The sequence below is a fragment of the Triticum aestivum genome, chromosome 2D (genome assembly GCF_018294505.1).
Source record: "Triticum aestivum cultivar Chinese Spring chromosome 2D, IWGSC CS RefSeq v2.1, whole genome shotgun sequence".
Classification (NCBI taxonomy): domain Eukaryota; kingdom Viridiplantae; phylum Streptophyta; class Magnoliopsida; order Poales; family Poaceae; genus Triticum; species Triticum aestivum.
The window spans coordinates 26,690,814-26,713,973 of NC_057799.1; the positions used below are offsets into that span (position 1 = coordinate 26,690,814).

A 23,160-nucleotide genomic window follows, 5' to 3' on the forward strand; every position below is an offset into this window, starting at 1 on the left:
AACATCAATAAAACAAAGGAAGCTATACCGGTTTTCAATGACTGCTTGAAATAATAAATTAGCTTATTAAGGTAACATGCCAGTTGGTCCACCACTATTGTGAAACAGCTGTCTCACGACTTCACAAGCGTGGGTCAATGCTACCGGCCAGGGTCATTATTAAACCCACTAGGGATGCCCGCCGGCCATCCATCAAGGGTTTGGCTTGCGCCATGTCAGTGATCCGTGGCCTTCTCGTTCTCTTGGTCATGCCGTCTTCTTCTTTTAAGACCTCTCTATATATGCTAGAAAGAGTCATTCATCCGCGTGCGGGGAGCGCGTGCGACTTAGGAATTGGGACTTGGCGGCGATGGCCAGGAGAGAAGGCGAGGGAGGGCGAGCAGAGCAAGCAGGGCAGGCCTATTAGATGGCCGACGATCGAGCAGCAGTAGAGGAGGCGGTGGACGTACGTCAGAGGGAGAGGAGCCCATGGAGCATGATTGTCTCGTTGGCGGCGAGCCTGCCTGACATTGACGAACGCTGATGAGGAGCCCCGCCGCGGCGAGGTGCGGAGGAAGAGCCGCCAGAGGGAGGTTTGCTCCACTCGCTCGATCGTGAGCCCGCGATATTAGATGGCGACGTCGGCACACGGCCGGGCGTCGACCCAACAAGTGATATCTCCGGTGCGCGGACGCAGGCGGCATCGGAGGGAGTTGCAGTTGCCGGGAGGAGAGACTTGGAGAAGACGAGAGAGAGAGATTGGGTCGGGTCCCTGTTGGTTGCATGCCCAAGAAAAAAGAAGGCTAAGGAAACGATGGTCGCAGAGGTGGATTGCGGCTCCGAACAACACAGCTAGCGCCTCTGAGATGGTACGTCGATGGTGCGATCAATCTTGCTCGCTCGCAGTCGCAGCCGTCTTACAAAAAGAAACCAAGGACGATTGATGAACCCTGGCCGGGCTCCTAGGTCTGCGCTTGGCAACTAGCACTCGATCGGATTGTTATCAAAAGAAAAGAAAAAAAAAACCTAGCTAGCACTCCGGATACAACCGCTGATCGATCGAAATCACAAGAGCCAATTCGAAGTGCGAATTCTTGCCAGGATTGAAGCCGAGGGCAGAGCATGGAAGATGGCCGGGATCATCAAGGGCGATGTGTCCTTTTGGGGTAGTGCCAGGGCGGGCGAGAGCGAGATTGTAACTTAGAGGAGTATCGCCGTGGAGTGGGCTGGCATAGCCGTCGAGTTGGATTCATGTAATATGTAACGCCAAATGCGGAAGGGCTCTTTCCCCATTCTCCCTCTTTAATAGAAAGTATGCACGCTCGTGCACATTCGAGAAAATATTTCCCGCATAGTGGCCCTGTCGATCTCGTCCCCGTATTTGCCTACCCCCTCAAGCATCTTCTTCCTCTCGTCCTCGGTGAACATCTGCGATTGAGGGGAAATTAAGCGCGTGCATGCAGTTTGATCAGTTCCTGACATGTAAAGTCTGTTAAATACACTAAATGAGATTATTCAGCATCAGTCAACGAGGTTTACGTACGCTTTTAGGCGTGGGTACAGATTCTCCAATCAACTTTATCAGAGCTGTCGCGTGCGTCACGGTGTCCCAATGGTCCGTCTTGAGGCCAGATATCTTTTCAAGGTGTCACATTATCAAGCTTGTGCATGTTGTCGCGGTAGTTCCTGTTGGTATGATGGAAGCCAGTAGAGCCATCTCTCCATCGATCTGGGCAGATAAAATAGGCATATATACTATTAATCGGAACACATATATGGGTTAATCAGTTCAACAGAAAAACTTATATTTTCGGACCAAAAAATTCTAGTATATACTGATGAGGTTTCAGTTGAAATATCATGGACTACAACACTACCACGAAAGACATACAGAAGCATAAGTTTTTTTTTTAACTAAAGCAGTGGACTCACCATTTCAGGCTTGATGTCAGGGTTAATGTAATAATGCAGGTAGGCAAGTAATTTCCGGCTGTGGTACTTGCGGTCCTGCTCTCCGAACTCCGATTCGATCTTCGGGCACAAGATCATACAGCAGGTTCTGCAGGCCCCACATCAGCTCCTCCGCGGCTTCATCGCACCTACAGGGAATTCCCTGTGTATGACCACACACAATAATATTGGAGTTGCCATCAGGATTTTGCACACTTGCACAAGCAACAAGGAAAAGCATCGATACTAACCAGATTGCTTTCAATAGCTTCTTTGTATTTAGATTCGCCGACAAGTAGTATGTGCCCAGGATCACACTCTTTCTTGATAAGCTTGGTAAGGCTGCTATCAATGCCATCGGGGCGGATGGCGGTGGATTTGTTGTCGAGCTTGAGGAATCCCTTTCGCCAGAGAAACTGACAAAAGGATTCCCAGATAAGTAAGAGGAGGTTAAAGGGCGCATGAAAGGAGACATAGTGAGCTCTGCACACGCAAAAAAAAAACTGAATAAGCAGCAGTTCGTTAGTGATGATACCGACAAAGTCTGCGGAGTCCTTGTTGCCGCAGTGAACCCAGATGGTCTGCAAATCAGCACGCACGAAACAAGATCAATGCTGAATCGAGAGGAATAATTAGCTATGATGATCAAATAATGACACTTGGTAATGTTTTCCATGCAAGTTAGGAGCACAGAACGTCGTAAGAGCAAAGTAATGTTGGATGAACAAGGGGCGAAGCGATTAATTAATGAGTGGAGGAGGTGGGAGGAGACCTGGATGCCGGTGTAGTCGATGTTGATGTCGTAGAGGTAGCCGGAGTCGATGGCGAAGCCGGAGGGCGTCTCGAAGAGCGCCTTGATGTCCTCCGGGATGTACTTGACAGTAAGGTTGTCGTTGTCGAGGACGTGCGCCAGTAGCTCCATGATGTACCCCGGATACTCCTTTGCTAGGGCTTCCAGCCGCTCTGCCGATGACTTCATCTCCGTCCCCATCTCCTCTCCTGCGCGCGCTTCGAAGTGAAGAGAAGAACTTTATCGATCGATCGGTCGAGGATTTGAGGGAGATGAGAACAGAACCAGATCAATCTAGGGATTAGAAAAAAAAATTGAAAAATGTCTAGGGTTTGGAAATGGAAGAGCAGATCGCCCTAGGGCTTTACCTCTGGGGAAGTTGCGCTGATGGCGGAAACAAAAGCAGGCCACGTTCTCTCAAAAGAGAGAAGAAAGAAACAGGCCACATTTTTTGTTTTGTTTCTTAGGGAGAAACAGGCCACATTTTGTTGAGCGATGCGGTGGGTCTCGCAAATGGGCTGGCCCGTGTGTTACTAGTTTTTCATTATTAGGTTCTCCTGAAAAAAATTCTCAAAAAAAAGGTTCTCCTGAAAAATAAATGTTTCACTCCTCACAACCAAAATCGGAATATGTTACCGCTGTCGTTGCTTAATGTTTTTATCCCACTTTAACAGCTGAACCTTGTAACATACCCGTGCGTGCGCGCCTGTTCAAAAAAAATTCTGCTAAGCAATCTTTACTGCTGGTTCAACATGGGAAGAAAACCACAATCTTTACTCATTTGTACTAACCCTCCATAATAAAATGCAAGGCATTTTTTAAGCAATATGCAAAACCAAAAAAAAAAAACCTTGTATTTTGGTACAGAGGTGCTCACCGACATGGCAGAATAAGAACCGTCGTCAGGCTGACTAATTTGCAGCCACAGCGAAATAGAGAACCACTGCGCCACAAAGGAACGTCAAAGACGACATCTGGGCCACAAACTAGCCAAATTTGCAAAAGCCGGCATGCAATCGGTTGCAAGACGCAAAATACCATCGCTAGCTCGTTTGTTTCTTCTACTTTACACGACAATCTCCAGGGCAACAACATCTAAGAGCTTGCAAATTAAGAAGAGGCTGAGTTGGTTTTGGAAACCAGAGCAGACAGATACATGGTGATCTGCTCCCAGTCTGATACATCCCATCCATCATGAGATAAATCTTGCACCCAACAGATAGCACAGCCACCGACTTGGCCGCAATCAGTCGGTCTTCATTGCCTCCGCATGATAGGATTCCAGGTCTTTGTCCAGGTCATCTGCGCTTTTCTCTGCCCCCTTCCTGCCCCGACCGCGGCCCCGGCCCCGGCCCCGGAACTGACCGCGCCCCCTGCCTCGGCCCTGGAACTGGGCCTGTGACGGAGCATAGCCCCTGCCTCCGCCTCGTCCCGCTTGGAAAGCACCGCGTCCAGCTTGGAATGCACCACGATTCAACCTGGTGGTGGGATTACTGGAACGGCAGATTGAGAGTGAGAAAAATTAAAAAGACAAAACCAAACACAACAATTCCTGCCTGTTCCGAGGGCATCAACTCAAAGAAACAGCATGACTAAAATAGATATATACATCTGAAATAGCAATTTGTCCTATGGCACGGGCAACATGGCTGCTTCGTGCTAGAAATTTAGTAGCATGCATCTGTTACCAGTTATCACTCTCACATCTGAACCTTTTGTGTCATGTTTTTCCTTGAAAGAAAGAAAATGCTCACCAATCACAGTTGATCACGCAAGTTGAGAGCAGAATGTGTCAAAAAAAAATCATTTATAGGTCCTAGTATTGCTGGTAATAACCAGTTAACAATACAAACAACGACACAAGGATAAACTACACAAGCCAAATAATTGCTAGTAACGGACTGAATTGCCACATTAAAAGTCAAAATCATTAGAAGCTTTACCTCAAAGGCCTAGTGCTGGAACCACCACCACGCCGACCCGTTTCAGGCCTGAAATGTAACATTTGTTTAGATACAACAAAATAGTGTGGATATATGACCACATACACACACCAAAAATACTGCTAACTAAAAGAATATGTAAAAACACAGTTAGCAGCCGTTTGGAATGCAGGAGTTTAACAGGAAACAGTTCAAGTCCGACAGGATTCAATAAAAAAGCTCATATTCCAAACAGGCTCTTACAACTTGGATCTGCTTACTGGCAAATGATTTGCACTTGTGGTAATCAAACTTCAGTAAATTTGACAACTACATGACTAAAATGCAGAAGTTGCTGATCAGACAAATAGAAGATGGCAGATTAGCATGAAATTGGCTGACAAACAAAAAAAGGAGAGGGGGGTTTCCACTGTGGGCAAGCAATTAGTGTTAAAAACATTGGACAAAGAAACAATGCATTGGCATAGGCTGAGGCAGAGCGGTGATCCAGCTGATGTTTTAAGTTACATACTAGAAGAGAAAACCAGCAAAAGTTCAGGCAACATAAGAACATCACTGAACTCGTCAAAGCAAAATATCCAACACGTCCATCAAACACACTTCTGGTGGCAGATGTAGAACATTGAAAAAAAATCATGAATGGTGTGAAGTAGGCAAATTTGAAATTTTCACTCACGTCATAACAACCGTTCTCGTAGCTCTACCATTAGATGCCCCGACAACATTTATACGAGGTGTCATAGACAAACCCAGGTCACTTCCAATAACCTCAATCTTCATAGATTTTCCATCAAGCAGAACATTATTATAACGTTTCAATGCAGCAATTGCATCACTCCTCCTTGTAAACACCACCTCCGCTGTGCCCTTCAAAAAATTAAAAATAAAATAGTGAGTACAAAGAGTTTCTAGATAAATAATAAATACAAACGAGTATTCAAGTAAACTTAATCTAAGACTATAAACTTATTGTCTTCACTAGCTAAAAAGATAATGTATAGGCATGCACTCAACCATTTTTTGCACCCAAGGTAAAAATATGAGAAGAAACTAGCTCAATACTAGACCTGTATTTCCTCTTCTATCGGTAAGCTAGATGCTTCACAAACCACCGGTACTTAAGTCACCCTCGTTAAGAGACGCGTACCAATACAATTGATGTCCCTCTGTTTGGTTGGGGGTAATTAGAGCTAGGGAATGAGAATTGAAGGGGTACGAGACTTTAAATCTATTGTTTGGTTGGAGGGATTGGGAATTCATAAGGGAATAGTCATGGGACTTGAGACTCCAACTCCCACAGCCTGTTTGGTAAACACTTAGGCAGGGGAATGGGAGTTTGCACAAGGGTGTTTATGAAGGGATTAGTCATGGGAAGTAGATTTTTACTCCCATTCCCTTGTTTGGTATATGATGGGAATTAGCGTGGGATAAAACTCTGCTCACGAATTAACAGGGTACCCCCTGGGAAGAAATAGGTGGGAATTGGCTTCCTCAACTCCCATTCCCCTTCCTACTTAAACTCCCATTCCCTCTAATCAAACAGTGGACTTTTAATCTCCTCACCCCTCAACTCCCATTCCCCATCTCGAATTCCCCCGAACCAAACACGCTGCCACCGTTTTATTAACAGGGGAGGGGGTGGGAGTTGGGAGGGAATTGTTTTAGCGAGTCAATCTTAGCCGTTCATCATAACTTATGTTAACTTCGTTTGTCTAGTCCCTCACCAATTCCCACAAACCAAACAAGGGAATACAATTTGTCCTCAGTTCTCACACATAATTCCTATCGTGCGCCAAACAGAGGATTGGGAATAAAATTACTCATCCCATGTCTAATCTCAATACAACTCCCTACTCTAAACTCCCATTCCCCTTCCCTAATATTGCCAAACACGCAGTTAGATCCAGTTCTACCCAAATTTCTTTGGTTCACCCCAACATTACCCACTTGTTTGACTTGCCCTTTCCTTATCCAAATGATACCAAATGCAAGATAACAGATTTTCTAACAAGTTGTCATCGCTAACATATAATTAAGCTGTGAATATATATTCATCTAGAGCAAACAGAAACTGCTGAAGGGACAACGCGAAAAGGTTTCAATATCCTCTGAAAGCAATTCAACATATACGTATCATTTTTACTCTCCATATAGTATTAAAAATGATGAACTTTTCATTCAAGGTGAAGTAAAAAAGTAAGGGGCTGTTTGGTTTGAGACTAAGTTTGCCTAAGGTTGCCACACCTAAGGTTAGGCAAGTTTGACCAACTTGAGTGGGTGTTTGGTTCAAGCCACATCTTAGGCAAGCCACACTAGGGTCCCACATCACATACACTCAAAAAGTGTGGCAAGATTCCCTTAGGCTTGCCAATTTGTGGCTCTCATTTTGAAGAACTAACCTTAGGCAAGTGTGACTATTATATGGCAAAGTGTGGCATGGTTAGGCCTAGAACCAAACAGCCCCTAAGTCACTTTGAGTTTTCATATAGAACATATGATGCATAAACATTTCTTAAAAGGCATGCTAAATATGCTCAATACTTAAAGCTGAAATGCCAAAAGAGTTACGAACATTTTGGCGACCATAACCATCAAAGTGAACAGCAAAGCGTTTCAAATGACCAACTTCTGAAAACAGCTCCTGAAAGGCAAATTAAAAATAGGTTAGTGTAATAGTTAATATATAGCAATCTAGGACTGGTAAATTCAGGCTGTCTACTTGTTTCACCAACCTTTATATCCTCATTGGAAACACGATAGTCCAAGTTTGAAATGTACAATTTTGTACCAGTTTCGATTCCACTAGCCGCCATACTATCACTAAATAGATCAGGTCTCCAGGTCATGTCTTTGGTTCTGCTAAAAGACTGAAAAATGCCAAATGACCAGCATGTGAGGAAACATGTCTGTCATAGAAGAATGCCACCTCAAACTTTTGAGATGATCATGATAACTATTAGGAACCACTTGGAATATGCATCAACCATTGTGTAGCAACAGGCTACTGAAGAACAGCCAAGCTATGAAATACTGCATAAAGCTAATGATTGAGAGGAAAGAGTTCCAACAATATCACATATATCGAAAGCCAAATATATAAATGGCTTAAAGCTCTTTCCTCAGGAGACAGTCCAGAAGCACACCACTGGAGTACAGTCCAGAACTGTCTGAGGAGCAGCACATTGCAGTTCCAAAAACCATTAGTGTCTCATGTACCATACACATTGAATCATGGAACTCCATAAAGTTTCAAACATAGCAACAAGATCAGCGGAGACTCTTGCTTCAGTGCCACATTAACCAGACACATAAAATTGCAAGGACTGCATGAATTTTCTTTTTCATGTATTTCCCCCTCCATGTGTTTGATGAACAGGTGGTATCCTTCAAAGTTTCCGTTAGATGTATTCATCAGTTACTTCTGTCACCCATAAATGAAAGCTTGGCGGTGCTCTACCCAACAAAGTATTCATCAGAATACCAAAGTTACTTCTGCCCCTCCACATGATCAATGAGATGCTCTAGCCAACAAAGGCCCCATTAATGGTAAACAACACTGTTACTACTGCTCCTCCATATAAAGATCTCAGGGATGTTCTCCACTCGCATCATTCAGTTTTCTACTTTATTCAGGAATCTGACCATGAACAAAAATGAAGTGACAGGTTTGGCCTTGCCTTAGCAATAATGCGTGCAGATGGTCGAGCGTTAATCCCAAGTGGTCCTCGAGGAGGAAGCCCTGATCTCCCACGCATGGCATATCCACCTCGTCCTCCTCCTCCTTGAAAACGCTCACTACCCCTATCTCCACCTCTTCTTGCATAAAATGACATCCTGAGTTGTTTCAGTCTACAGCAGATAAGACAAGTCTTGAACAATAGAATGACAATCTGCAAAACAGATAATAGCTTCAAGAGTTAGAGATGAACATTGCATATAATCCAAACCCATAAGAAACTAAACAAGCATGTAAGTTGTGACAGATGATGAGTTTATAATGCTGCCAACTGTAAGGGCAAAAATTGCAGATAACATGCCTGCTCCATTACAATACATCCATATGTATACATAAATAACAAAAGTAAAACTTAACAAGCAGCAAATGCAAATAAAAAAAAAGGACAACAAGCAGCAAATGCAAATAAGAGAAGGCAAACAAGTAGCAAATGCAGTTATTAAAACAAGAATAAAGAAAGCGTTGGGCGTTAATTTTGCATTTTGCCACCGCCTAGTGCTTATCTCGCCTAAGTGCACGCCTACACGATTAAGCGCTAGGCATTTTGTTGTCGCCAAGCACCTAGGCACACTTAAGCGCACGCCTAGGAGCATTTTTTTTATACTGATAAAAAAAGAACGACCTGCATCAAAAGGATTATACTAATCGTAATAAATACTTCGGTAGAAAGATCCAATCCAAAGAAATCTCCAGAGTGTGGTGCCAATCATAAACAAATGATAGCCAACCTGACACTATCAAGACAATGCACTAATGAATTACTCATGCATCTTAGTATCTTTACTAATAATACTATTCCAATGTTTACAGAGGACAACATTTCTTTACAGAGGGAGTATACTGTTTACAACTTACTACAACATTAAATCTGGTAGGATTTTTAAGCCCTCACAGATTTCTGTAGGCAGGGTTGGATCACACTGTGCATAAGCATTGCTTGTAAAGAACTTGTGAGCCAGATAATTCCCCGTTCAGGACACACTATTTGGGAATCACCAATTTTTTAGTGTCCAGGAAAAGCGAATTCAACCCACCAACACGTGTCTGAATCAACATGAACCAGGAGGTTGTAAACAAACGCCTTAGATCCTAACCCTCACTCTAGGGTTCCGGTGTCAGTGTCCGTGTCCGGGTGAGTGGGCATGGGTTTGTAACTGATCTAATAAATTATCAATGAAGAAATAAGTTATATGTGTCCTCCTCTCTTTCATCTTCCTCCCAAATCTCCTCTCTTCTGACCCCTGCTGTTCTTCGCCAGATCCGCTACACCTAACCCAATCAAATCATAGGCTAGGTCATGACATACATCTATCCCCTCCTATCTGCATCTATAATTTAACCCACGAGCGCACGGGCATAAGCGCTTGCTGCGGCCCAGTGGCAGGCTGCTGCACAGCCCAGCAAGATACGAATTGTAACCTAAATCCCCTCACTCCCTCGCCCGGCAAGGCTCGAACTGTCAATCCCAGCGGACACTGCCCGACTAAAGCGGATCGAACAAGGAAACAACACGAGCACCGGGTGCGTCGAGCTACGCTGGAATCAAAACCCTAGCTAGACCCTCGTCCAGTGGCGGCGGACGGAAGAAAATTAGAGGTTGCGCGGACGGGTATGGCCTGGACGCACCTGCGCTGCCGCCGCCTTCCCGCCGACGCTTCTGCCGCACCTGCGCTGCTGCCGCCGTCGCCGTCGCCGTCAACCGTCGCCGCTGCTGCCTGGCGGCGCTGGCTGTCTCTTGGGGAGTCGGGAGGAATTGGTCTCTCGTCAGCTCCAGGCTCTCAGGCTAGCGTGAGGACTTACTTGGTCCAGTCCAGGTCCAGCCACGGTCAGCTCACGGCCCAAATAACATTGGCCTACCAGGCCCTTCGTGCCACGGTGCAACCCATTTACCGGGGATGGTTTTCTTCGAAGAGTCTCGAAAAAAACCTAATTATTAAGGGTACCTGATCCTAGAAAAACTAATTAAGGGCATATTGTGCAAAGGTCATTGGCTTCTTTCTCGGTAGTTTTTGATGTGCTGGCTCCTTCGAGAGGTATTCATCGAGGAAATTAGAGAAGTTCTGAACTTGTATTGCAATGCCTCGGGTCAAAGAGTAAATTTGGAGATCTTCTGTGTTCTTTAGCAAGGGTTGTCCCAATGACTTGAAGGCTGAAGTGAAGAAGTTTTAGAGGTACAATAAGAAGCACTTTTATAAGAAAGGAATCCCTCGATATGCCTACGGAGGTGCGAATGTCGACGAAAGAGGTATTCAAGTATGTGAAGGGTTGATTGTCGAAAAGAATGCAAGGGTGGATTAAACCATTTTACAGAAGAAAAAAATAGGAAAAAACTAAGACGGGGAAGTATTATCCAAAGACTACACAACCCCCCATGGTTGAAGAAAACCTCTGTGCTCGTAAGATTTAGCTAGTTAGACACCATGGAAAATAGGTCTCTATCACCCGATACCTGCATAATAGACCAAGTATGGAGCCAGTATGTACATGCATGAATAACCTACACAAGATCGAGTTGAAACCACATCATTTCTGGAAAGCCAATGACTCCAACATAAGGATGCCCCCGACGAATATATGTGAATGGAATTTTTATCAATACGTACCCCTCAACTAGTTTCCAATCATATTATGCGCTCCACCGGACTGTTGGACGTTTTAAGATATATGGACTATGGACCGTACCACACAAGTATGCTTACATTCAAAGAATGTGTGTTTAATGGACTCGTTATGAGGACAAAAGGCATAACACTTACTACCTTCCTAGTTACAACGTGTGAGCATATGAGCAGCGGAAAGTAAAGCATGGAATTTGCAAGAAAGTAAAGGGATGGGATTGGAGTGTGCAAACGCAATTGGAGACTCGGAGTTTTTTATCCGTGGTTCCGATAGGTGGTGCTATCGTACATCCACGTTGATGGAGACTTCAACCCACGAAGGGTAACGGCTACGCGAGTCCACGAAGGGCTCCACCCACGAAGGGTCCACGAAGAAGCAACCTTGTCTATCCCACCATGGTCGTCGCCCACGAAGGACTTGCCTCACTAGGGTAGATCTTCACGAAGTAGGCGATCTCCTTGCCCGTACAAACTCCTTGGTTCAACTCCACAATCTTGACGGAGGCTCCCAAGTGACACCTAACTAATCTAGGAGACACCACTCTCCAAAAGGTAATAGATGGTGTGTTGATGATGAACTCCTTGCTCTTGTGCTTCAAATGATAGTCTCCCCAACACTCAACTCTCTCTCACGGATTTGGATTTGGTGGAAAGATGATTTGAGCGGAAAGCAACTTGGGGAAGGCTAGAGATCAAGATTTATGTGGTTGGAATGGAATGTCTTGGTCTCAACACATGAGTAGGTGGTTCTCTCTCAGAAAATGAATGCTGGAAGTGTAGGCATGTTCTAATGGCTTTCTCCATGAATGAAGAGAGGGTGGAGGGGTATATATAGCCTTCACACAAAATCTAACCGTTACACATAATTTACCAAACTCGGTGGGACCGAATCAGAAAACTCGGTCGGACCGATTTAGTTCAAAATGTGACCGTTAGGCATTTCGGTGGGACAAATATGATCAACACGGTGGGACCGATGTGCTAGGGTTAGGGTAAAACCTCACCTTGGTTTGACCGATTACACAAACTCGGTGGGACCGATTTTGGTAATAAGCGAAACAGAGAGTTGGTCAAGCAAACTCGGTGGGACCGATTGCAGATCTCGGTGAGACCGAAATTATTGCAATAGGCAACAGAGAGTTTGCAAGCCCATCTCGGTGAGACCAAGATCCCATCGGTGAGACCGAATTGATTAGGGTTTGTGGCAGTGGCCATGTCAACTGAACTCTGTGGCGCCGGATAGATCAAATCGGTGGGGCCAAGTTTGACTTTTGGTTTGGGACAAAAGTGGTTGTGAGAAAGTGGTTGAGGGCTTTGGAGCATATCACTAAGCACTTAGAGCAAGCAAGCCATTAAGCAACACCTCATCCCCTTTTTATAATATTGGCTTTCCTATGGACTCAATGTGATCTTGGATCGCTGAAATAGAAAATGTAGAGTCATGAGCTTTGAGCTTGAGCCAATCCTTTGTCCTTAGCATCTAGAAGGGGTTCCACATCCTCTTGTCCATGCCACTCCACTGTTGAACTTATCTGAAACATACTAGATAGAAGTATTAGTCCAACAAGAAATATGTTGACATTAATTACCAAAATCACCCAGGGAGCACTTGTGCTTTCAATCTCCCCTTTTTGGTAATTGATGACAATATACATCAAAGCTTTAAATAAAGATATAGAGAAAGGCAGGTAAAGCTTTGGAAGGACATGTAACATGCATAGGCTCCCCCTACAAGTATGCATTCATGTAAATATGAATATAAGAGCATGTGAATGCATGATCATGATAGAGCAAGCAATGAGTTACATGTATCTTGGCTATATGCATCAGAGCAAATGGTGTGAATATAGGAAATGTACCTTCATGCTCATGAGTCCTTCTTGCAAACAATATGTACATCAGCAAGAGATCCTCATGCACATGAGTGTGGGGTGGCAGACGCGACTCTGGAAGATGTAATGGAAGTGGAAGTGGTGGTGTACCCTTTGGTAGGGTTCTGGAAGAGGTGATGGCCCAGATCATGAATGGAATAGGAACAATGTCAGAGGGCGAGTCTATAATGGTCAAGGGAGTTAGTGGTGGAACGGAGCGTATGCACATACGGAATCCCATACCCTAATTAGAATGCATCGTCGGAAAAAATAGGAAATATGCGGCGGGTTAGTGATGTTAACATGACAGAGTAGTTCTTTCGGCAAGAAAGATATTGGCGTCAAACTCCAATGTGGATATGGGGGGATGAGCAGAATTTAAAGGGTTCCTGCAGATGAGCCATCTAAGGTGGCAGACATGGTTGGCACTTTTTATGGAAGTACTATGGTAGACCCCTTAGAGCCACCATAAGGAAATAAAAAACAAGAAAAAGGAAAAGGAAAATATGGAGTAGCAATCGACAATACAGTACACAGTGGAACTTTCAAAGGCTCGGCGGCAACCCATGAGGGTGACCGCCGGGAGCAATACACTCTTATCTTGGAACTGTCGGGGCTTCGGGAATGGACCGACAGTTCAAGCTTTGCTGGATGTATAGAGAGATGTGGATCTGGATGTTTTTATCGGAGACTCATTTAGATAGCTATCCGGCTAGATGCTTAAGGCGAAGATTGAAGATGGAACAAAAATTTGTTTGTATTAGTGATGATCAAAGAAAAGGAGGATTGTTGTTGTTGTTGTAGAAAATTAATGCTAAGGTACAACGGTTGGAGTTAGATATACGGGGCTGTTTGGTTGGTGCCCATGCCAGCCCTACCAAAGCGAGGGCTTGCCAAAATTTTGGTGATGGATTTGGCCGCCAGGGATTTGCCCACGGATTGCTGCAGAATCTGAAAGGGTGACCAAATAATTGGCAGGGATCCAGAAAATTGGCTATGATCCAAACACCTACCAACACATCGGTCAACGACCAGATAATTGGCAGGGCAGCTCTGGGCTCCCATCCAAACAGCTAAGAAATGCATGCAAAGGCTAAGGCCACTACTTCTAGATTAACTCCCGGGTGATTGCACACATCTCGCACGTTGAGGAGGGATCTCTGTTGGGACGCAACTGGGGAGAGGAGGTGGGCTTCTCTATTAAGACGCGGTGGGTGAGGGGCACACATGTGGTTTTACCCCTTCTCTATATCTCTTCTCATTTTCCTGGTGGGGCACACACCCATGTAGGATTTTTGTTTTTGTTTTTTTGTTGTAAGTTCCAAAAATTTAAAAGTTCACAAAATTTGAAATTTCAAAATTTCAAGAAATTCAATTTCTAAAGTTTTTTTTTAAGTTTCAAAAATCCTGTAATTTTCCAATATTGTTTCTAAAAGTGCCTGGAACATAAAGTTATGAAAACTAGAAAGCGTCAAAACTGAAAAGTTCATAAAACAAGAAACTGTATATCTTGCATAGCGAATGTTAGTGTGTGAGCATAACTCCGTCTCTGTATCTTCTCCTCTATTCTCTGCCAGTCATTTTTGTAGTAGTATTGATCTTTGACAACACTAGTATTCATTTGTGTTGTAAGATTGCCTCCATGTGGATTAGATGTTCCTTTTCAGGAGATTTCCTGCTGCCGGTCTTGTTGTATGTCTCCAGAAATCTGACTGGTTTATCTTCGTTCACATCTAACTAGTTCCACATGGATTTGTGTGTTTCAGAGTTCTAAGGAAAGAAGGAGGGTTCCTATGCTTGGAGTTGATTCATGCGGATGCTCTGATTTTTAGAGACATGTAAGTTTCATTTAGTCAAGTATGTTGCTGCAGCTGTAGGATAACTTCGTATTACCGCTTACCTGCGGCCTCTTTCCCTGTGTCGCACTGATGTGGTTCAATTCGATTTGGCAGGACTGTTCCTCACCGTGTATAGATGCTGGCTGCCACCGTGCAGTCAGTCTCGAGGATAAACAAAGTGAGCGCAATGCCCTCCAAGCAAGCAGCAAGCTCAGTCTCCAGTGCGTTATTGCATGTGTACAGGAATCTGCATGAAGAAAAGACGACGACTCCTCTCAAGGATAGTCATATCTGAACCAAATTCATGCTTATTGAATTGAGAGTACTGTAAAAGATCTTGACATTTAAAAGAAGCAAAAAATCTCATGTAGGCAAATACTGGTGCTACGCAAATACTGGTGCTACCTCTAAGACCAACACCTATAAACATCAAGGTTGACCACAAGTGTGGAGTGGAGTGGACTAAGCGTCGAGGTGTAACATGTAAAATGTAATGTCACACCAGTGGAGGGTTCTGTATGCCCTTTCCCTCTCTTTATAAAATGATACGCGTGCTATGCATAATCGAAAAAAAAAAGACCAACATCTATAAACACATAGCGGCTCTGTTGTCTCCACATAGACGAATGTGTGTCTACTAAGGATTATCCTTCCCCAACTTTTGTCATGGATCTCCACCACACCGTTATCGTTGCTCAACTTGTGTTTACTCACGACATCCCTAGTGAGATGGCAGGACATTGGCGATGAGTACGGTGGTATGTCCGACTCCACTATGTACAACCGGCTCCACTTGTGCTCTTTCATTCTCAACGAGTCCTCTAGAACCCAGACCTGCATATGTAACTCAAACAAATTTAAAGATGCAATACTTTCATGTGAACAAATAAATTCAATCGACTGATGCCCACTACTTACACGATAACGAAGGGTGCGGAACTTAAGTGAACAATGTCATTTTCTTTATCTAATGGAAAAAATCAATTACCCAGGTTTTGCTACTTCTTATTCTTAAGCCTCAATCAATTTAGAAAGGATCGGCTTTAGTTTAGTAAATTACTGCTACACGATATACTTTTTCTAAACATAATTTCACTTTTCTGAATTGATTGGGACATAAGTCTACTTATTGGGCATAGACGGATCCTAAGTGTATAATAATTCCGTAAATACATACCGATGATTTTTCAGCCGGTGAGAGAGAATACAGGATCCCCAACCTCCCCCGCACCTTCGTCAGGTGCCATCCGCCAGACCGCGCATCCGGTGGCGACTTGATGAAGCTGAGGCGCTCGCGGTCGAGGTCGAACGCCATGAGCTTCTTTCCATTCTTCGCGGCCCAGTACATGGTGCCGTCCACCCCCACGATGCCGGCGCTGTAATTGCATCTCGGGAGAGAGCCCGTGGCAACGTCCCGCCATGACGACTCCCCCAACGTGAAGACCTTCAACTGCTGCAAGTTTCCTCTCTTAGCGTAGGCGTCCACATGCACGATCTTGTACCGCCCGGCCGTGGGGTGGTACCCGAAGCCGTACGCCTCGTGCCAGCCTACTAAGCAGGTCCTTTCCGGGACGCCGGCGGTTGACGGCAGCGGCGGGATAGACAGCCTCTCGCCGGTGACCGGGTTGACCAGAGTGATGGCGGCGTCGGGCTTCCGCTTGTCGCGGAGGCAGATCAGGCCGTTGCAGGTGCCGACGACCATCGGCATCGTGCCTTCGCGGGGGCCAGGGCGGGCGTTGGCGTCGTTGTTTTTCCAAAGATATCTTCCGGGGCTCCCTGCTGATATTGATGGATCGTCCACGACGACGTACGCGGAGCCCTCGCCGGTGCCGACGAGAAGCTTGGCGCGGCTCTGCATCTCCGCCGTGCGCGTGTCCACGACGTCGCGCCAGTGACGGCAGACCAGGCGGGTCAGCCGCCGGGTGCTCGGAGGGAGCCGCAGGACGATGCTCACGAGCACGTCCGAGGACAATTCCCGTGGCATCCTTACCTTGATCGCCTGCGCTAGTGCTAGCTAGCCAGATGCGAGTTCGGCTCTTGGCTCGGCTGTTGCGATCTCGATCAATCTTTACCTAATAATATCCTCATATCTAGGAGTGGTTGCCAAGCACAGACCTAGGGTTCCTAATAACACGGACAAATTGCAAACGTACGGGTGAACTGTTGGGTTAATTTGTAGCGTTGTTTTTTTGCGAAAAAGGATAAGATATATTATAAAGATTCATCGGAAGTATAAAACACCTCAAACATAATAAAAATTACGTAGAGGTCATGGGCCACCGAACGACCACCGCCGACGCGCCGCTGTCGCCGCTCCTATACCGAGCTGGTTTGACATTGTCCATGATAGCCGGGAAGTTTTCATGCAAGTGCCCCTAAGGACCAACGCCCCGGAGCTGCAGTCGTCGCCGTTGAACCGTTGAATCGATCTGAAGAACCTGACATCAAATATTGCCGATGCGAACGCACCGCCCCGAGGAGCTGGCAGAAATCTACGCCGGAGCTTCGTCTAATCCGTCCCAACGGACGAACTTGCGGAGTATCAGAGCCCGGAAGACTGACTCGAAGAAGAAGTGGCGCCATCCGTCCAAGCGCCACCCCTGCGAGGACTAAAACCCTACCTATCTACTAGCCAGATCCGAGGCAACAGAAACTCCATCCGTACCAATCTCGCCATCTCTTCGGTCAATGGTGAATTCAACGCCAAAGACCACAAAATGGCGGCATATAGAAACGTCGTCCTAAGGATGTCAACCCGATCTGAAGGACTCGGATTCCATTATGTCGCTAGAGATAGTGATCAAGCAGCGGATATCCTTGCCCGCACGGGCGCCAAGCGCGACCCTGTTCCTAAAAACACATTTCTGGAAAGGCTCTTTAAGCCATCCGTAACATGGCACGACGAGGCCACTGGCACAACAGTCAATGAGCACACCCAAATCGTACCGCGAGAAATCGAGCCCGACGACCACATCATTGGCGGCTCCACACTCGAGAAAACACCTTCGGCCCACGTAATCATGGCCGTCATCGCCTCGTGGGCCGAACCCTTACTCGCTTACCTCCTGCGACAAGAGCTTCCCGATGACCAAACAGAGGCCCGACGCATAATCTGGTGCTCTAAAGCTTACAAGGTGCACGAGGGAGAGCTTTATAAAAGAAGCACTACAGGGGTCCTTCAAAGGTGCATATCCGAAGAGGAGGGGCAACAGCTCCTGGCCGAAATACACGCCGGCATGGGAGGTCACCACGCGGCAGCCCGGGCCTTGGTCAGCCGCCTAGTTTCATTTATTTGTTTGTGTATTGTGCAAAACTATGTTGTATGTGTGATGCATTTGTGGATTTGATGAACTATGTAATAATTTGATATTGTGGGCATGTGTAATTTTTAATTTGATTATCGGATGTTTTATTCGAATTTGTGCGGCTGTACAGCAGCTGAACAACAGCTACGGCGGCCGTGCGGCGGCCGGCCGTTTTTGCATCTCCGGTTTACATCGCCTATTGGAGTTGTCCATTTACATCACCGTTTTACATTATCTATCGGATTTGGGTCTTTTTCAAAGATGTAAAACCCACTTTTGAGTGATGTGAATTATACAACACCTACATTTACATGTCCAAATTTACATGTTCTATTGGAGATGCTTCAGGTGCGATTGTATCAGCCTGATATAACGATGGATGAAATTTGAAGAAAAAAAGAGAAGAGACAAGTGAACATGCCAACTTGTGGCAAAATCTTCAACCGAAGATCGTCGTTGGATTAATTATATCATACACGTCCCACGCCCCCAATTTATTTAGCAAATAATGTATAGGCAGCCTGTACAAAATCTTGATTTGAATATCCGAGTCAACTTCCATCTAAAAAAAGATTATCCTGGTCGACTGCATAAAAATGATGAGCTGGATTTCAACTCAATCGCCAACCAAGATGCAGCTGGATCACAACCGAAGCTTAAGCTCTGTGTGTCTATATAAACAGCCAGGCCAGCCGGGTGTTAGGAGCATCGAATTGATCCGAGAGATCGTCGTCATTGCATGATGAGTGACGCTGTAGTGACAAAGTCGCCGGTGGTGGTCGTCGGCCCGTCGGAGCCGGGGACGCCAACCGGCACCATCAGTCTCTCCTCCTTCGACAAGGTTCAGATTCCTATTCCGATGGCGCTTCTCCTCGTCTTCGACGAGCCGATCGACGACCCCGCCGAGACCATCAAGAAGGCCCTGTCGCGGGCACTGGTGCCCTACTACCCGATGGCCGGCCGGCTCGTCGCCGGAGCCGACGACGACGTGTACCTCAACATCTCCTGCACCGGCGAGGGCGTGCCTTTCGTGGCCGCGTCGGCTAGCTGTGCCCTGGAGCAAGCCATGACGGCGCCGTCGATGGGGCTCCTCAGGGAGCTCACCGTTCGTTACCCTGGAGAGCTGTGTCGCCTCAGCGACGCCTTGCTGCTGATGCAGGTCACGGAGTTCACCTGCGGCGGGTTCGTCGTCGGGGTGACGTGGAACCACGTCATGGCCGACGGCGCCGGGATCGCGCAGTTCCTGCAGGCCGTGGGCGAGCTGGCCCGCGGGATGGGGGCGCCGTCCGTCGCCCCCGTCAGGTCGGGCGCCACCATCCCGCCCATCCCGACGCCCGTGGTCGCCGCGCTGAGGTCCCAGATGCAGGTCCTAACGGAGGAGCTGGCGAGCCTGGACGTCACGATCCCCTCCGGCCTGATCAGCCGCGTCAAGGCCGAGTGCGGCGGCGACTGCACGACGTTCGAGGTCGTGGCCGCGGCGCTCTGGCGGAGCCGCACCCGCGCGATCTTCTCCGGCTCCGGCGCCGCCGACCCCGCGATGCTCTTCTTCCCGAAAAACATGCGCGAGAAGGTCGGCGCCGAGAGCGGCTACTACGGCAACTGCTTCGGCAGCCAGCTGGTCCTGGCGACGAGCGGCGCGGTGGCGGGCGCCGAGATCAGGGACCTGGTGAAGCTCATAAAGGGCCACGCGGACATACTGGATCTGCTGATGGACGCCGGCGTCGCCTCAGGGAACGACCTGGGCAGGCTCATGTCGTCCCCGAGGTACCACGCGATCGCCGTCTCCAGCTGGCAGAAGCTTGGGCTGGAGGCGACGGACTTGGGGCGCGGGAAGCCGGCGAGGGTGATGTGGCAGCCGGAGAAGGCGGTGGGGTTCTTCTGCGTGGTGTGCCCGCCATGCAAGGGGGAGGACGGCGTCAACGTCTTGTCCCGCTGCGTCACGCCGGAGCACGCCGAGGCGTTCCTACGGGAGCTGGCCGCCCTCGACATGTAGACACGCTCTATCATTTGGTTTCTCTTGTACTCCATTTTCTTTCCTCGCTTCCGCTCGTCGAACGATCAATTAATCTCCGTCGCTGCAGCTTCCTCCCTCTGCGCAACAACAGCTTTGCCGACACAATGTGGCCACGTTCAAACAAACAGACTCATAACGTGATGTGATGTGCTGTGCTAAATTTATACTCCCTCCGTCCGGAAATACTTGTTGCAGAAATGAATAAAAATGGATATATCTAGAACTAAAATATGTCTAAATACATTCATTCCTCCGACAAGTATTTCCGGACGAAGGAAGTATCGCGTTCGTTATTGTCAAGGTGTAACTTTGGGAAGTACACGTGAGTGGTATACAAAATACGTGCCTCGAGAGAATAAAGTTCTTTTGAATCTTCGTGCGTTGCATCTTTGCATGAACTTCCGAATTGTTAACAGCATCTTCAACAGCCGCCCAACGCGCGACACGTTTAAAAAGTGTTTGCAGCGCGTCGAACGTCTGTTTTTACACGGCGCGGAGCGCTGGCTCCAGCGGCCGCTGTAAACTTAGCGCGCGGTGAGTAGCTCCAACAGGCGCTACAAAAATACTGCACGCACGCTCTCGCACAAACAACATATGCACTCCGAACTAATATAAAAAGGACGTTGGTGGCGGGGCGAGGAAGCGGCAGAAGAAGCACAGGAAGCGCGGAGAGGGCGCGTGGCAATGTGGATAGTGATGGGAGGCCGCGTGGCGGCCGCAGCAATTTATAGGCGCGCCGGAAGTGGGTCGCCAAATCTAGCGCGCGACCTCCCGCTTTTTTCCCCGCACGCGCAATCGTTTCCCGCGCGCCCTAGTTTCCCGCCTCCGCTGGAGCGCGCAAAAAGTCGCGCGCGCTAAAATGGCAGTTTACCGCGCGCGGGGGGTTTTTGCCGCCGCTATTGGAGATGCTCTAACCAGTGAGCGTGAAGTATTTGCAGTCTGATTCCAAATCTCCAACACACGCGCTTCGCCTCGGCGTGGTGTAATTCTTTTACAGCGCTAAAATAGTCTTTTTGCAAACGAGAGCGACGAAGAGGTTTTTCATATGTACAAAAACACGGCGCCCAATCCGACGGCCCCACTTGCAGCAACCCCCGTGCACAATCCAGCGCCTCAAATTTGCAGCCCAGCAGCCCGCGCGCACACCCGTGCGCTAAAGTTTTGTGTGCGCGCTCTATTTTACAGCGTTCGCTAGAGCGTTGTTTTTTGTCTCTGGCGCACAAAAAACGATGGTTTTTAGCGTGCGAGGCATTTTTTGGGCGCCTGTTGGAGATGCTCTAAAGAGCTTTTTTTTTATTTAGTTTTATTGCTCATGGGATCCTCATAGTAGTTTGGTTTTTATTTAGCGAAAGCTAGACTCTTTTGTTTGTAGGAAAGGCTAAGCTTTATTGCTCGATAATGTTCATTGAAATACAAAATGGGTCATGCGGAGCACCAAGCCACAAATGGCGACCCTGATCAAGTAAAACTGAGTACTTAGCCAAACTATGAGCATTCGAGTTGTTCTCGCGACCTTCAAAAATAACCTCGCAGCTGTCAGGCAGAAGTTCAGTTGCCCTCATCTCCTTAACTATAGCACCATACCTGCTACTAGTTTCGTTCTTAATTTCTTCTACCATCGTTTTACAGTCAGATGAAATAATAACCTTATGTGGTAGTAGGTCGTGAGCCAGAGCTTGAGCTTCTCGGCATGCAAGGCCTTGAGGCTTGCTGGGTCGTTAATGTTGGAGAAGACAATAACTGAGGATCCCATGAACATGCCCGTATGATCCCTACAACCACCGCAGATGCACCAGACTCCCCATTACGGAGGCAGTCCAAATTGCCCAAAGGGTCACCACTAGTTTGATCAAGCAGCCATGTGTTTATAGATTCAGGGTGTGTTTGGTTTACAGCCAACCATGACCATACCAAAATATTGGCGTGCCCGTATGATTTGGCTAACGTTTGGACTGGGGCCAAAATTTTGGCGCCTGCTATTCCATACGTGAATACGCTGTGTTGGACTTGGAATGACAGGCAGATTATCCGGCCAAATAAACGCTAACTGACTCTAAAGCTTCACGCACTATCGCAAATCTACCTGATTAAATTGGCTGTTTGCCTTTCTAATTAACTGCAGCCTTTTTTCTGCGTGAGACTCGCTCCACGCACCCCATGCATGCTGGTACTGCCTCCGTAATCCAAGGCAGCCCTAATAATAATTGCAGCGATTTGCTTCCTAATTGTGTTTTCAATGCCGTGAACTTTACCTTATAATCCCTTCGTTTTTTTTTGCGGAAAGGCCCATAGTCCTTTATGCGTCTCACTCTTTTAGCAGCTTATATCATTGAAAGTAAACTAGAATCAAACCAAACACTAACCCAATAAATGTTGACATAGGCAAACTCAGTTGGCTCCAAACCAAACGGAAGTCCAGCAACTTTGCCAAAAATTTGGCATGTACAATGGCTATAAACCAAACACCACCACCTTACCAAAATTTTGGTCATGCCCCTGCTTTGGTCATACCAATATTTTGGTGGGGCTACTTGGGGCTCAAACCAAACACACCCTCAATCATGATAAACAACCATTGTTTTGCACTCGGCTCCATGGTGTCCATCATATGGATGTTTATCTCCACAAAAAAGAGGTGCGAGGATTAGTTGGACGGTCGTTCGTGACCTAGTGATACAGGAGTTGAGGCCAAAGCATGGACTTGATTTATGGACACTACTACAAAAACAGCTATAGCCAATATGGACAGTAATGGCGCACTGTACATTAGTAAAGTATTTTTTATTTTTTTTATTTTCAAAACTACTAATGGCGCACCAGGGGATAGTGCGCCATTACTAGTTAAACTAGTAATGGCGCACCACACCCACGGTGCGCCATTAGTAGTTTGGCCCAAACATGTCAAAAACATAAAAGAAAATAAGATTCCCATTTGATATGTGGTCTTGTTGTTAGCAAAATTTACAAACATGAATTTTCGACTTTTTTGCAAAATCTCTCGAGAATTTGTAAAATGGGCATAACTTTTGCATACGAACTCGGATGAAAAAGTTTTTTATATGAAAAATCATCTACTCGAAAAGTTACATCCGAATTTAACTGGGGGAACCCCGTTA

The 23,160-nt window shown here is 46.7% G+C and overlaps 4 protein-coding genes across 6 annotated transcripts; 1 reads left to right on the top strand and 3 right to left on the bottom strand.

Moving 5' to 3' along the window:
• Positions 1-354: 354 nt before the first annotated feature.
• Positions 355-3,315, bottom strand: LOC123051223 (uncharacterized). 3 transcript variants are annotated; one of them, XM_044474035.1, is made up of 7 exons: positions 3,088-3,225; positions 2,702-2,928; positions 2,469-2,510; positions 2,181-2,345; positions 1,912-2,092; positions 1,523-1,708; positions 355-1,407 (listed from the first exon to the last, which is right to left on the bottom strand). In XM_044474035.1, exons 2-5 carry the CDS (start codon positions 2,918-2,920, stop codon positions 1,934-1,936), a joined length of 585 nt encoding a protein of 194 aa, XP_044329970.1. In that variant the 5' UTR covers positions 2,921-2,928; positions 3,088-3,225; the 3' UTR covers positions 355-1,407; positions 1,523-1,708; positions 1,912-1,933. The 3 variants fall into 3 exon arrangements, with proteins under 3 accessions (XP_044329970.1, XP_044329971.1, XP_044329969.1); XM_044474034.1 differs by having other exon boundaries at positions 356-1,407; positions 2,702-2,957; positions 3,088-3,315; XM_044474036.1 differs by lacking the exon at positions 3,088-3,225 and having other exon boundaries at positions 2,702-3,081.
• Positions 3,316-3,692: 377 nt separating this feature from the next.
• Positions 3,693-10,201, bottom strand: LOC123051222 (THO complex subunit 4D). Its single transcript, XM_044474033.1, has 7 exons — positions 10,025-10,201; positions 8,340-8,552; positions 7,395-7,529; positions 7,235-7,303; positions 5,339-5,529; positions 4,663-4,710; positions 3,693-4,212 (listed from the first exon to the last, which is right to left on the bottom strand). Exons 2-7 carry the CDS (start codon positions 8,493-8,495, stop codon positions 3,966-3,968), a joined length of 846 nt encoding a protein of 281 aa, XP_044329968.1. The 5' UTR covers positions 8,496-8,552; positions 10,025-10,201; the 3' UTR covers positions 3,693-3,965.
• A 4,812-nt stretch (positions 10,202-15,013) lies between these two features.
• On the bottom strand, positions 15,014-16,886 carry LOC123048445 (F-box protein At3g07870-like). The gene is made up of 2 exons (XM_044471546.1): positions 15,903-16,886; positions 15,014-15,559 (listed from the first exon to the last, which is right to left on the bottom strand). The coding sequence occupies exons 1-2, from the start codon at positions 16,707-16,709 to the stop codon at positions 15,188-15,190; spliced, it is 1,179 nt and encodes a 392-aa protein (XP_044327481.1). The 5' UTR covers positions 16,710-16,886; the 3' UTR covers positions 15,014-15,187.
• A 1,836-nt stretch (positions 16,887-18,722) lies between these two features.
• On the top strand, positions 18,723-20,417 carry LOC123048446 (acyl transferase 15-like). Its single transcript, XM_044471547.1, has one exon. It carries the CDS (start codon positions 18,770-18,772, stop codon positions 20,021-20,023), a length of 1,254 nt encoding a protein of 417 aa, XP_044327482.1. The 5' UTR covers positions 18,723-18,769; the 3' UTR covers positions 20,024-20,417.
• Positions 20,418-23,160: the final 2,743 nt, after the last annotated feature.